The sequence below is a fragment of the Gavia stellata genome, chromosome 1 (assembly GCF_030936135.1).
Source record: "Gavia stellata isolate bGavSte3 chromosome 1, bGavSte3.hap2, whole genome shotgun sequence".
In the NCBI taxonomy this organism is placed as follows: domain Eukaryota; kingdom Metazoa; phylum Chordata; class Aves; order Gaviiformes; family Gaviidae; genus Gavia; species Gavia stellata.
In genome coordinates, this window is record NC_082594.1 from 57688552 (window position 1) to 57702823 (window position 14272).

At 45.2% G+C, this 14272-nt stretch overlaps 1 protein-coding gene across 1 annotated transcript in view; it reads right to left on the reverse strand.

Moving 5' to 3' along the window:
• Positions 1 to 8559, reverse strand: part of DZIP1 (DAZ interacting zinc finger protein 1) — a 38784-nt gene extending 30225 nt beyond the window's left edge. The window contains exons 1-4 of the mRNA XM_059833237.1: positions 8542 to 8559; positions 7497 to 8000; positions 4043 to 4127; positions 2358 to 2482 (exon numbers count right to left, since the gene is read on the reverse strand). Of these exons, the coding sequence (XP_059689220.1) occupies positions 2358 to 2482; positions 4043 to 4127; positions 7497 to 8000; positions 8542 to 8559 (732 nt within the window). The remainder of the gene's footprint in view (positions 1 to 2357; positions 2483 to 4042; positions 4128 to 7496; positions 8001 to 8541) is intronic.
• Positions 8560 to 14272: the final 5713 nt, after the last annotated feature.

The window sequence follows — 14272 nt, forward strand, 5'->3', positions numbered from 1 at the left end:
TAATTCTATCATATCCTTTTTGACATGAAGGGACTAGACCTACTCACAGTATTTAGGCTGGGGCTTGCACAGTGATTTTTCAGAATAATTTGTAATATTTGATTTTCTTTGCTGGCTGCTACTAACCACTGGGCTGATGTTTCCCTGGAACTATATATCACAATCTTAAGATCTTGCACTTCAGTAACAACACTCAGCTTAGAACCCATCATTTTGTAGATGAAGTTAGAATTATTTTTGCCCATATACATTTATCCCACTTTATCTGCTAAATTACTTTTACCATTCCATCACCTAGTCACTCATTTGTGTATAGTCCTCAACTTGTTCCAAGTCCTGCATTTCACTGTCCAGAATATACAGACTCTTTAGGCAACCCCTACATCCTTCCATCACAGCATTCACTCTGAATTCGTTCTCTGACTAACTATAATAAGTAATCATTGTACGCTTATGAAGAAAGACATCTTCTGTATCCTTCCACCTCAAAGGAGTAGAAGGGACCAAGAACTGGAAGCATGACAGTTTTTATCCAAATTCCCTCCAATAGTGGTTCTCCTAAAAAAAAAAAAAAAACGGGAAAAATCTTCTGCTCTTCCAATCAAAAGACAACAACATAAGGATACCTGAATTGACAATGGATGTCAGTCATGGCAGACAAACTGCAACCAGTCACGCTTCACATTTATATCTTCCCTGACATCCCAGAAAAACACAGACGCTTTGAAAGCTTCTTGTTGTGTAACACTGCAGGCTGTAGCTTCAGGACATTTCAGGCAGTCCCCTTGTAGTTAGGAGTCTTAGCTAAGACAAGTGACTTCAAAATAGGCCCCTAAGGCACCAAAAAATCTACACTGCACTGTTATGAATACTCTAAGTTCCATTTCATAAGAAAAGCAATGCTTCAGGGGCAGGAGAAATATGTTAAGAGATGTACCTCCCAAAAATGAGGCACAGAATGAATGAGTAGAATACCTAGCAGATGTCCATATAGGGCCGTGGCTCATTATTCTGACTCCACTTGCACTCCTAGGTGAAACTCTACCCATGCTCTTCATTTGGTCATCCAGTTATTTTGAAAATGGAAAAAACCCAGGAAGCTGAATGGTCCTGGGAGAAGGGGAATAGGACGACTGAAAAAAGGAGAGTCTGAAGTTGTGTTCAGAAAAAGAAACACTGCATGTTCTACAGAAGACCAGCTTTTCCTCTGAAAACAAGGACGAAAATAATTAATGATAGCAATGTTTTGTTGATTCCCTTTAAAGTAAAAATGTAGTGTTTCTTTCCGAACTTAATTGTTGGTTTTATCTTTGAAGGTCCTCAAACTCCTCAAAGAAGTTCTGAATATTGGGTGGTACATTAAGACAAGGTTCTCACAGGTTATGTTAACAACCACAAACCTCTGCTTTTGAATGTGATACAGGGCAAACTGCAATACCGAGATCAACATCTAAATGAATCATTGGAAGTTTCTTGTCTCTTACGCCAAGAATTGCTTCTTAGTGAATCACAAAGCCCCCTCCCCCCTTTTAAAAAAATTTCCTTCCCTATTTCCATAGCGAATTATCTGATTGTATCTACTTAAACAGAAATGAAAACTGTGAGATGATCTGAAATTGTCAAGCTTTTTAAAAAAATGAAACAGGTAACTTAGAGACTCTTTTTTAATCTTCATGAGCTAGTAAGCACTACCACAAGACTCAATATCATCCTAAATAAAGCCTTGCATGTGATTACAAACAGATAATTACTGCTTTTAAATCATTCTGTTTTAAGTTTTTTTTTATTCACACTGCAATAGCTAAGATTACTTTCTGCTTTGGCTCTCTGGTAAACCAAATTCTAAGCATTTAAAGGCCAACATGCAAGGTCTAGATTGCTTTGTTTCTTTTCAATGTCTCTTCTTGACTGCTTTACACCTCTGTTAGACAGTAAAGTTCTTCACAGCAAAGAATAAATCTTACTCAGTTTATAAAGTCACATATAAAATCACAGTCATATATAAGAAATGTTTAATCACTACAAAATACCCTAATATTAAAAATAGCTTATATTGCACCACAGCAAGTCAATTATATCTGCTTCAATAACAGGCCACACTTATGAACTGGCAAGTGCTAACAGAAGTATTGTCTTAAGTACTAATTTAAAGTATGTCTAAAACAAAAGTAAGGAGAAAGCAGATGTTCAAAATTAGGGGGGGGATGAGGGTGAGATATGGTGTAATGCCCAAGCATCATTGCTGCCAGGCATGCAAGCTATAGATACAATTTTGTTCTGTTCCAGTTACAAAATGAGTGAACACAGCCAAAAGTACTAATTCTTTTGAGAGGTTCATATTATTTAGTACATATTACCTTAGAAAACCTGACCATATTAGCCTGTTGTTCAGCCTCTAACTGGGATTTGGTGAGTTGCAACTGCTCCTTCAGTTTTTCAATCTCATCCTGCAATTTGTCTGTCTTTGCTTTCCTCTTCTGTTCTGTTTGAAAGAAACACAGATTTAAAAAATGTTTGTTGTAATTTCTGGAAATGTGATACTTACTGCAAATGTATTTCTATAGCTTTTCAGTAACATCTTCATGAAGTGTGACTCTCATAGACCATTTCCCCTCCCACTACCATGATTCTCCAAAGATGCTTTTAAATATGTTTGTTCTTTGGCCTGCTAACATTACCCTCAAAGACTGAAAAATACTGATATTACTGACATGTGAAATAGTTTATGAAATATTTGCAAGAAAAATTATATAATCTAATTTCAAAGGAATCTAAGCAACACAGGCTCAAAAAAGGGTGTATGAAACAAAGTGAACCTCAGTGATTCAATTCTGTTAGGTTTAATTTATTCTAAATAACCTTTGTAAGGAGTCCATTTGGAATACAACTCGTTATTTATCTGGAATGAGTCAGAGGGAATGTCATTGTAATAAAACATGTTAAAATATGCAAAAATTATAACAATCTTTAATCTTGAAACATTTATCAATTTACCAAGGATCTACTAGCCCATCATCTGGGAATCCTGAATATTCAGAATGCAGAATCTTATTTTGGAAATAACTGCATGGAGTATTTCCCTCATACAGCCATTTCAGACTAATTCTTTAGACAATAATTAGTTCAACTGCTTCTGCAGCATCTTCCACTATCATTTTTATCAAGTGTAAAGTGCACAAGAGCTTCTTTCTTCTTCCAATATATTAATGCTTCCTGAGATGCTTACTCAGACCCCTCTCATTCCTCCTGCTGTTTTATTTGCCTGACAAGCTGCAGTTCAGACCTTGCTAGACTTTTTGCACTCTTTTCCCTCCAAAATGCTCTTTTTTCCTAACTCATTTCTAATTACTGCCATTTGTCAATACTTGTTTGTCCGTAGCAATAAAACATAAGCATGCAACCTAACAGGAAGGAGAGAATTTAGAGATGAATGAAACAAACTTTGAAAGCAATGTTTTTCAAACTAAACATTTTTCAATTAAGAGAGACAAAAGTATGTAAGTTAGTGGTATAGCAACCAAGATTATCATACATACATGAAGTTAGATTATTATTGATAGTTTCTTTTTCTTACTATATTCTTCAGTCAAGTTTACTTCAGGAGATCCTGATCCTATTCAAACTGATTTCAGGTGGCCTGGATTATTTCTGTACCGATAATTCATATGTATTCACAAAATCTATTTGCCTTAGCGCATCTTGTTCATTTTACCCACACCTTCATAACACACATGCCTAGAGAGAAACTGTGCTCTGAAGTCTGCTACTAAGTATTCAGTGGGCATGCTAGTTTCAAAAGATATTGTAAATATAGCATACAATCTCTTGTTAATTATTTTCCAGAAACTGAAACATATGTCACCCAACAGATTTTGTCAGTCAGTGTTGCTTGCATTCACACAAATTGGTATCTGCCACCTAAAAATGGAACATGAAAATCATTCTTCCTGGTTACACAAAATCATGGACTGCACATCCTCACTATATTTACACTTTTCAAAACTATTTATATCAAATTTTTTTATAACATTAAAATACATACCAATCTGAGATTCTTCTGGATGACGCCTTTGCATGTGACTTTGTAAAAAGGTATAGTTCATAAAAGCTTTTTCACAAAACTGACACTACAAAAAACAGATAAAAACATTTTAGTTATTATTAGTAACATTGGTTTGGTAAGTATAGCAGTTAAGGTTTTTAACAGGTTGTTACACTTTGCCCAGACATCAAAAGTAGGTAACTTCAATAAATACCGTTTCGCAAGAATAATGACTAAAATTCTCACAGTGCCTGATCTCTGTGTTTTTCTGAATTTGTGTTAATTTGTAATTTGTTTTTCTGTTTTTCTGAATTTGTGTTATTTCATGTCTCACAGTGATGGTCATGGGTAAGAATCCCATTGTGCTAGGCACTATACAAACTTGGAACAAAAAAGCCACTGACTAAGCAAGTTCAAATTCACATACAAACCACAGAGAAGAGATTAATATAGGTAGGTACAGCAGTATAAGGAAAAAGTAAAACAACACTACTCAGGAAAATACACACTGACTCCAGTCATACATTAGTATGCTACCTAGCATCCTTCTGAAGCATAAAGCTGTTTTAATTACTGTTCCTATAATTTACTTATTATTTTTAACTTGAATTTTAAGTCATATTTTAAGTAAAATTTGGATCCTATCCATTTTAAAAGATTTTTTTTGTTCACCTTCAAAGTACATTCCACTAACATTCAGAATATTAAAAACAGATGGGTATCACAAGGACAGAAGTTACATCTACAGATTTTGCAACATCATGGTAGGATTGTGAATCAAAGCCCCTAATCGGTGTAGGTAGGGTTGCTCATTACCCCTTTCTCATACTTTTTTTTCAAATAAATATATTTTAACAAACCACAAATACTCAACTGAGTCCTTTTTCCTCATCAGTGTGATATGACCATAAGAGACTGACTTAACAAATTCAAGTTCTTGTCACCATAATCATATTCCCAAATTTCATCTAATATTTAAAATACTGCCACTGATAGTCAGGTTTCCTATTAAATATAAATATCTTTCATTAAACACTAAAGCCATGAATTATTAAGAGGAATGTTGTTGGACAAATGCAAAAAGGTGCTAACAAAAAAAAAACTAACTGAAGAGATATAGTATGGCAGGCAAAGCATTTCTGCCAACCAAGAGGGAGCTTACAGTGTAACAGATTGCACACGATTTATGGAATGAAATTGGCTGTGAAATGATGTTATTCATTCAAGCACAAACTTCATGTCAGTTTGACTTGCTGGTAGCGAAAGAAAGCTCTTACTGCAGGAGACAGGATTAACACAGGGAATATTTATGTTTTGAATTATGTAACATTATTCTTGCAACTACTTTTCACAGTGTTAAGACACAATGTGTACTTAATGCCTACATTGTGCATGAGAATATAAGATTTCTGAAGAAAGTGTCAAAAAAATGAAAAATTATTATGTAAAATTAAAATTGTATTACTCAGGTGAAGCTACTGACCAATGAGTCTCAAATTTATCACTTGCAGGTACCAGTACCATTTTATAGTAGTATTTCATGGTTGAACTAACATCGGTGGTGCATCAAAGGCATTAAATCTGAATTCCAAAGCATGATTACATTAGATATAAAGTGTGCCTCCACTAAAAAAAGGCAAGTAACTATTTACAGGCTTGTTTGCAAAACAGCCAAGACTTTGAGGGGATGAAATCTGAATTACCCTCTCAGGAACACCAGCAAAACCCCTATTATCTGGCACTGCAGATCAGCCAAGATCATGGCACAGATAAACAACACACAATTATTGTTTACTGGTCACACTACTGCCCTGCATTTACAAACCCTAGGAAGAGTTTAATTTATCTCTGTCATTCAAACTCAGAATCCTGAAAATACTGTAGGAACTGCAGGAACTGTTCAATGTCACTCTCTGAACTCACTTTTTCTACGTGAACCTAAATAACTTAGAGACAAGAATTTACTAACAGAGAGGAAAATGCGGGGACGGCAGACATTTACTTTATATGAAATTAAATTAAAAATGGGAAATAGCTTTCCGTCTCTGCTTTACTGTAAATGCCACTGAACAGAAGATTAGTGATGAGCCAAGTTCACTACCATGTTCTTCAGCTTCCACTGAGACAGTTGTATTCTACAAATACTTCAGGAAAACTTGGTAATATTTAGCTGGCAATCACAGTATGAGAATTATTTAAGTTTACACATAAAATGATGCATGCAATCAGTTTTCTTTTGCAACACAGGACAGACAAACTGCTCTCTAAGTTGCATAAAGGCTTTTTAAAATGATACCACATCAGCAGCTTGTCCTTAAGACTAACACTCAAAAGAATGCATTGAGACAAGGTTCCCATGAAGTCTACCATACGTATAGCTCTACTCTTGGGACATAAGGTATCTTCTTTCTTACAGAAACACTTGAGTCAACTCAGCCGATGTCTTAAAAAATTAAACTTTGCCAGCCTGCTGAAATTGGTATTATACTGTGGGATAAGACTGTACATACTATAAGAAAACTTCTATTAGTTCTGTACTGCAACTATTCCATGATTAAGGAGAATTTCAATAACCAAGACTGCCAGCATCCCAAGAATTAAAAAAAAAAACAAACTGTGATTTTAAACATATAGACACAAAGAGCTAGCCCGAAATTGTGTCAAGTCTGTGTCCAGTGTACTCTCTAGACTTCAAAGTACATTTGAAGCTGCAACCTGCATTCCTGAAACCTGTTGAAAAATGTTGAAGCTGAAAAATCTTTAAATCAAACTATTACACCCAGAACACAAAAACCCATCCCAAAAAACCAGACTGCCATGACACAGAGAGTCAGAACAGCAATATACTAAGGCTCTTAGGGAAGACCTTTAAGGAACAGATTGCTGTGGAATTAGGGATGAGCAACCATCATGCCTGAGTCACTCCTGAGTCACACACACAAGTAGAAACTTTGTGCCTGGAGAACGTTACTGCAGGAAGGTGACAACTCAGACAGGTAGGTTACTGCTTAGCACCAGTTATGATGTACTTGCCCTGTGTGTTTTCTGACCATGTAGCTGATAGGCAAGGAGAGACAGCAACAGAAAGCAGTAACATGTTTATCACAGGTTTCATGCAGGTTTATCAGAGGTGTGTGCATCTGACACTTCGGATGTGTCAAAAGCAAGTCCAAGAATAAAGAGCACTTGTTAGTAAAAAGAGGATTTGTTAAAGATGATGCACTCTCCCAAATGTCTGTGGTACGAGCCAAACGTCTGTGAAACACAGATGGGCAGTGAAGCCCCTGCAAGCGATGCACTCCCTTTTTGCAGGGTCACTAGTCCCTGCAGCTCCAGCCTCTCGCCCAGCAAGCGACTGCGCCCCAGCAGAGCGGGGCTGCTCTGCCGCCTGTCCCCGGCAGGCTTGGAGCTGGCAAGGTGTGGGTGACCGGGCCGCCAGGACCTCTCCTCTCACCTGGTGGTAGCTGGCTCGGGCTTCCAGCATCATCTGCTGGGTGCTGATCATCTTCTTCCGCCGACGGCACTCCTCCTTGAGCCCCTTGATCTCCTGCGAGCGGTGGGCGACCTCCTTGCCCAGCTGGTCGCGCTGGGCCTGGGCCACCCGCAGGGCCTCCTCCAGGTTGCCGAGCTGGGCGCTGAGGTACTCCTGGGAGTGCAGCAGGTACTCGGTGCAGAGCTGGGCCAGGCGCAGCAGCTTGAGCAGCAGCGGGTCGGCGGGGCCCTGGCAGTGGGGGCAGCGCTCCCGCTCGGCGCTGCAGAAGGTGACGTGCTCCAGGTGCTCCTGCAGCGCCGCCACGTCCCCCTCCCGCGACACCCGGCCCACGTCCACGGCGCTCAGCCGCCGCCAGTCCGGGCCCTCGTGGCGGCCGCGGAACTGGAAGGCGGGAAACGGCGCTGGCCCCGCGCCGGCCCCGGCTCCCCCCGCCGCCGGCGGGTAGTAGGCGCGCTCGGTGAAGGGCTGCGGGAGAGAGACACGGCTCAGCGCCGGCCGGCACCCACCCCGCCCCACCGCCCGCTCTCCCGGGCGCTCACCATGCTCGGGCTCCGTCCCTCGGGCTCCGCTCGGCGCCGGCGTCCTCCGTGTCGCTATGGCAGCCGCGGCCTGCGCTGGGGAGAGGCCGGAGTGAGGCCCGGCCGCGCCGCCTCCCGCCCGCCCCGGGCCCGCCCCGCCGCTCCCTGACACACCGCCCTCCGAGCGCCCTGCCCTGGCAGCGCCCGGCCCGGCCCGGCCCGGCCCGGCCCGCGCGGGGGTGGCGGCGCCGGCGGCACTCCGGCACAGGAACAGGCGGCGGGCTGGCTGTCGCCACGCCGCACCAGGACCGCGGCACCCGTGTCCCACTGCGGGGACTCGCTCCGTGCTCGGCCCAAATCCCGGCCCCGCCCCCGTCCCGGTACCTCCTCCCCCCAGTACCTCCACATCCTCCCGGCACCGTCATGCTAATTAGCCCTCTCCCGCGGGTCCCCGTGCTCCTCCTCCCCTGCAGGCGGTACGCTTGTACCAATGCGTCCTTCACCATCTTCACGCATTACTCACGCCTACATATACATCCTCAGCTACGCTATTACGTATATGGACCCTTACCACAGCTACCCAGCGTATGTTTTCTCTCTCCACGTCCCCTTCACTCCACCACGTAAGTCTTCACATGGCACCCTACAAACCCATTTCACTTCACTGCATCAACGCGCCTCCCCACCCACCACCCTGTCCCTCTTCCGTGCTGCTCCTGACTCACAAACCTTTCTCACTCTACAACGACGTTACACTTCTCTACCCCACTGCTGTTTTACGCCCTTCTCCAGCCCCACCTACTCGTCTGCCAGATGTGATGACACCTGTCACCTCCCCACCATCAGCATATGGTACGTATGCCATTTCTCTGTACATCTGCTTCACGCTGCTGCACCCCTTGTGCCTCGGCTGGTAGCTCCATATGCAATCTCTCCAGTGCAACTCCATACCCTCCCAACGCCTGCACGCCAACCTCCTGCCAGTGCTTTCACACACCTTCCTCACCCCAACACAGTCATACACCCTTTGCAGGCCGCTTCCACATGCTCTCCTCACTCATCATAGCCGATATTGCCACACACCAGACCACCTCTTACAACCATATAACCCTACAACCTCACCATGTCTGCCTGTCGCTCCTGCCTCGCTCCACCAATCCCAAACACTTCATCCCCACAAAGCCTCTCATGGCTTGTGTACATCGCCTACTTCACCATCCCATGCTCAAATACAAAGGCAACCAACAACTGGCACCTATGTCCCTGCCTCACCACAATTTCTAGTGCTCCCCAGCTCGGTGTTCCCATTTCCCTGCTCCTGCTCAGTTGCTTCAAACACTGTCCCCAGGCAGGAGCATCCTTCTCTTCCATCATACAAACTTATCCTATTCCCTCGCTCATCCTTACTACTCTGCTCCAAAAGCCTGCTCTTCCTGTTACCATTTCTTAATATTTCTGTCCCCTACACTGCCCCTGCCTTACCACCATGTCCCATGTTTATAACCACCTGGCTTTTCAGTCCCTTCCACACACGCTTCAGTTTCTCATCCGCCTGGTCATTCCTAGATACGTACCTCTCCAAGAACATTCACACAATATATACTTGGTCATACACTCCATTCCACAGGTTTCTCTACATCATATGTCATGACTAGCAGAAATGTTGTTCACAAGGGACCTCTGGTGATCATCTAGTCCAACTTTCTGCTCAATGCAGGGCTATCACCAACACTAGTTCACATCACCTGTGACTTTTAAGATGAACAAAGAGTCCATGACCTCTCTGGGCAACCTGCTGCATGGCTGTGCTCTCCTCCTGATGAAAACGTTTTTCCTAATAACTCATTGAGTATCTGCTACTACCAAGAAAAAAATGGTTCTGATATTTTTGCGACTATTCTTCAAGACTATTCTTAGTTTTATGTAGGTTTTTATGTTGGTTGTTGCACAAAAAAGCTTGTTTGCTTTTCCCACATATATGAATTGATATAACAAAATACAATGGATCTTCCTACAAACCTGGCCTCATTTAATTCCCCTCATATTAGCAGACAGAGGTGGAATGGAATGGAACAGAAGGGAATAATTTCAGTTTGAAGAGACCTACAATGATCATCTAGTCCAACTGCCTAACCACTTCAGGGCTGACCAAAAGTTAAAGCATGCTGTTAAGGGCATTGTCCAAATGCCTCTTAAACACTGACAGGCTTGGGGCATCAAGCACTTCTCTAGGACGCCTCTTCCAGTGTTTGACCACCCTCTCAGTAAAGAAATGCTTCCTCATGTCCGGTCTTAACCTCCCCTGGCACAGCGTTGAATCATTCCCACATGTCCTATCACTGGATACCAGGGAGAAGAGCTCAGCACCTCCCTCTCCCCTTCCCCTCCTCAGGAAGCTGTGGAGAGCAATGAGGTCGCCCCCCAGCCTCCTTTTCTCCAAACTAGACAAGCCCAAAGTCCTTAGCTGCTCCTCATAGGACATTCCTTCCAGCCCCTTCCCCAGCTTTGCTGCCCTCCTCTAGATGCATTCAAGGGCCTTCACATCCTTCTTAAATTGTGGGGCCCGGAACTGCACACAGTACTCCAGGTGAGGCCACACCAACACTGAATACAGCAGGATAATCACCTCTTCTGACCGGCTGGTTAAACTATGGTCAGGGCAACCCCTGGGACACAGAGCTACCCCATGAGCTCTGCTCTCCATACACATGCTGGCTACATTCTGACTCAGCATTAGGAGATGAGCAGGCTGCACATCCCCATTCATCCTACAGGAAACCTGGGCACATAGCAGACTCACACTCCAAAAAGATGGACCTCTGATGGGAAGAAATGGGGATCTGGTACTGAACATCAGCAACAAAGGTGTCTTCCTCGCAGTTAGCACACCTAGCATGCACTCCAAAACAACAACCGCGGGACACACCTCTGCTTCACAGCACAGACCCAAGCATTTCCTCCAGCCCTCAGCTTCCAAAACCCTACCCCAGCCAGTATCAGAGACCCAGATCAGTCTCAGATCACCCACTTCAGCAACCCAGGGTCCAACCGTACCAGCCTCTCCCATCCTTCACACCCACATCTACCCCCGCACAAAGGGAAAGCTGGAGGGAATGCCTGTCTTCTTATACCCACAGAGCACCACAAGGACTTCTCTCTTGCTTTATCGACATACAGAAAAGTTACACCCTTCTGTCTTCCCCACTTCTGTAAACAGGCTGAAAAAATCAACCTTCCCAAGACCATATCTAGGCCAAGCACAAGGTTTCATTAATCTACAAAATTAATTGCAATGTATTGGAAGTTTGAACAGATGGTAATAACATGAACGCAGGACAGTGAGCCCTCCCGCCTGTTGGCTCGAGCCACATTGGAAGGTAATCTTCCAAAATACTTGGCACTACAACTTGCTTTTTGGACCTTTAACCTTAAGCCTACTAGCTACACTTCACTGCAATACCTAAGATTCGGTACATCTTCTGTTCAGATTCTTCCGTCACTTACCACAACATTTTTTTTAATTTAGAAAGATGCTGTGTGGTGTTTGTAACGCAGTCTTCTCCTGCAAGGGTGACATTTTTGCCACCTCATTTTCCATGAACAGGGCCTCCAGCAATTGCTACCTTCAAAGAAATCTATTTAACATTTTTGATATATATCAAATAGAGATCTGCCTGGTTTACCACTGAACTTCGCACTGCTCTGACTCCTGAAGTAGTAAGAAAATATACCACTAATCTCCTTTAGAGCTATTTCTAATATGCTGCAGACTCAATTCCATTTACAGTGTACAAACACACTTTTATTTGTAAGCAGCTAGATTTAAAAAAAATGCTCAAATACTGACTACTGTCCAAAATGTTCATGTCTTGAATTCCTTAAAACACCTTGAAAACTTGTATCTGGATATTTTTCCTAGTCAGAGGAACTGTTCAGTTGTACATAATAAAATCTGTCTCCCAAAGATCTAAGCCTAAACATATGCTCTATCTGACATAGGAGAAATTTTTTTACATAGAAAACATGTGAATTTTGTAAACTACCAATTTGTGTGTCAAGCAGAAGGACCCTGAAAAAGTACACATGCAATAAGGGTCTTTAACTCACCGATGCACAGGTTTAATAAAAAAACCCTGTTATTTAAAGCCAGCAAAGTTAAACCAACCCCGTGGATATGCTTACTTTCCTCAACTGATGTATTTAGTTAGGAATATCCACATGCAGTTTCGTGTAGCTCCAACTAAACCTGCTTTAACTGAATGTGACCTGGCAGTGGTGCATCACTAAGCTGAGGAGAGGCACAAGCTGCCCAGGTATCTCAATGGAGGTAGAAAGACGGAAAAAAAGTGATCAAAAAGGGCAGTCTCAGCCCCTACGGGTTTCCATCACTTTCTTTTCTTTCCTTCTGTCAGATTTACTCCATCCTTGGAGCCGTGCCCATGCAGAAGGTAGGGCTGTCACCCACCCACGAGCCCCCCTCGGTTAGGGGTGGCACCGCCGTGACTCGAGGGTCGCGGGCGGCGGAGGAGGCCTGCTCGCCGGGACACCCCTTCCCACCGGGGTGGGCGGCAACAGAGGAAAAGCGGCGTTTCACCCCGGCGGTGCCCGCCGGCCAGGCCCGGGCCCGGCGGGCAGTCAGCGGGGCCCTCGGCGGCGCGCCGCGGGAAGCGGCCGAGCAGGGCCGGGCCTGCGGGAGGCCCTAAGCCGGATTCCATCCCCGAGCCAAAACCTCCGGCTCCGCTTCGGAAAGCGGCCTCCCTCCCGCCTCCCCCTGAGGAGAGGCCGTGCCGAGCGCCTCCCTCCCCTCACCCTCCTGCGCCCCAACGGCTGCCCGGCCCCGCGGGGGAGCGGGGGGAGAGGAGAGCCACTCCACTCACCTCAGGCTGCTGCTCGGCGGCGGGGCCTGGGGCGGCCAGGCGCTCCGCGGTGCGCCGTTCCTCGCCGCCGGGCGCGGAGGGGTGGCGGGGCTGCGGCTGCTTCCCGCCCCCGACCCGGGCGGTTACTGGTGCGTGCCGCAGAGGGAGGCAGCTCCCCTCCTCCTCCTCCTCCTCCTCGCCTCCTCCGTCGCCATCCCCCTGCGCCTCCCGCCGCCCCGAGGCCGCGGAGCATGAGTCGGGGCAGCGGCGGCGGCGGGGGGGAGCGGTGCGGGGGGCTCGGGGCCGAGGCTGGCGCTGCGGGGCGCAGGCGAGGGCTGCCCCGCTGCTCGCTGACTCTCGGCTCTTGAAAGCTGCCCGGCGGATGTTTATGCCCAGGCGGGATGTCTGTCCTTTGTCTTGGTCCTAGCCAGGAGCGGCGTCCCGAGCCTCTCCGACCAGAAGCAGCCTTTTTCCCTTCTTTTTTTTAAACACAAAGGAAGATAAAAGAAGCTTTTGAAAGGTTCCCTTTGGACATTAAAGGCACTTTTTGTCACGCAGTCACCGAAAGCAATGCATTTATCCTTGTGAAGCGGCGCACTCCTCAGCAGGAGGGGGAGCCCCAGCCGCCGCCGGGCGGGCAGCAGCGGCGGAGGCAGGAGCCCGCCTGCCCGCGGGGCTGGAGGGGGGCCCGCAGGGCACTGCAGCGAGTGTAATGTTAACTCCCATGGCGGGGGTGGCTCTTTCATGGGTGTTTTCCTCACGTGTGCAAGAGGACGCCAAGTTCCAGTGCGAGGGTAAGGCGGGAGTATGCTCTCCTGAAGGTATCTTAACCTAAGTCATAGCAGGTGAAGAGACTGGGTTCAGTGAAAAGATGTATCGTGCAGGCAGAATCATTCCAACGGCTACGGATTACATCAGATCCTCCTAATTTTCTTCCTCTTCCCTGTAAGGTTTTGAATTGTGTTTTTCCAAAACACGCCCTTTGTGGCAAGGAGGAAATATTCAAAGAGTTTGTATTTAATATAAAATATGCCAGCAGATTCAGTGGAGGAGATGACCACTGCACATTTACAACACCTAATCTTCATTGAGGAGTTCCATTTGGCCAGGGAGACACCATTTTTTTTCCCAAAGTACATAAGCAATAAGCTCTGTAAAACTTTTGGCCCTCAACATGCATGCTCAGAGACCTCCCAAGACACCAACTTTCCTTTCTGAACCATGACACTCTGTTGCGACAGTGTTGATGTGGGCACATATGCTGCATACACCAGCTTTAAGAAAATAAGTAATCATTTGGATGCTTCACTTTTTAATGTCCTAAGGGGACCTCAGTGCGCTCCAGTCACTAACAGGTGTTCAG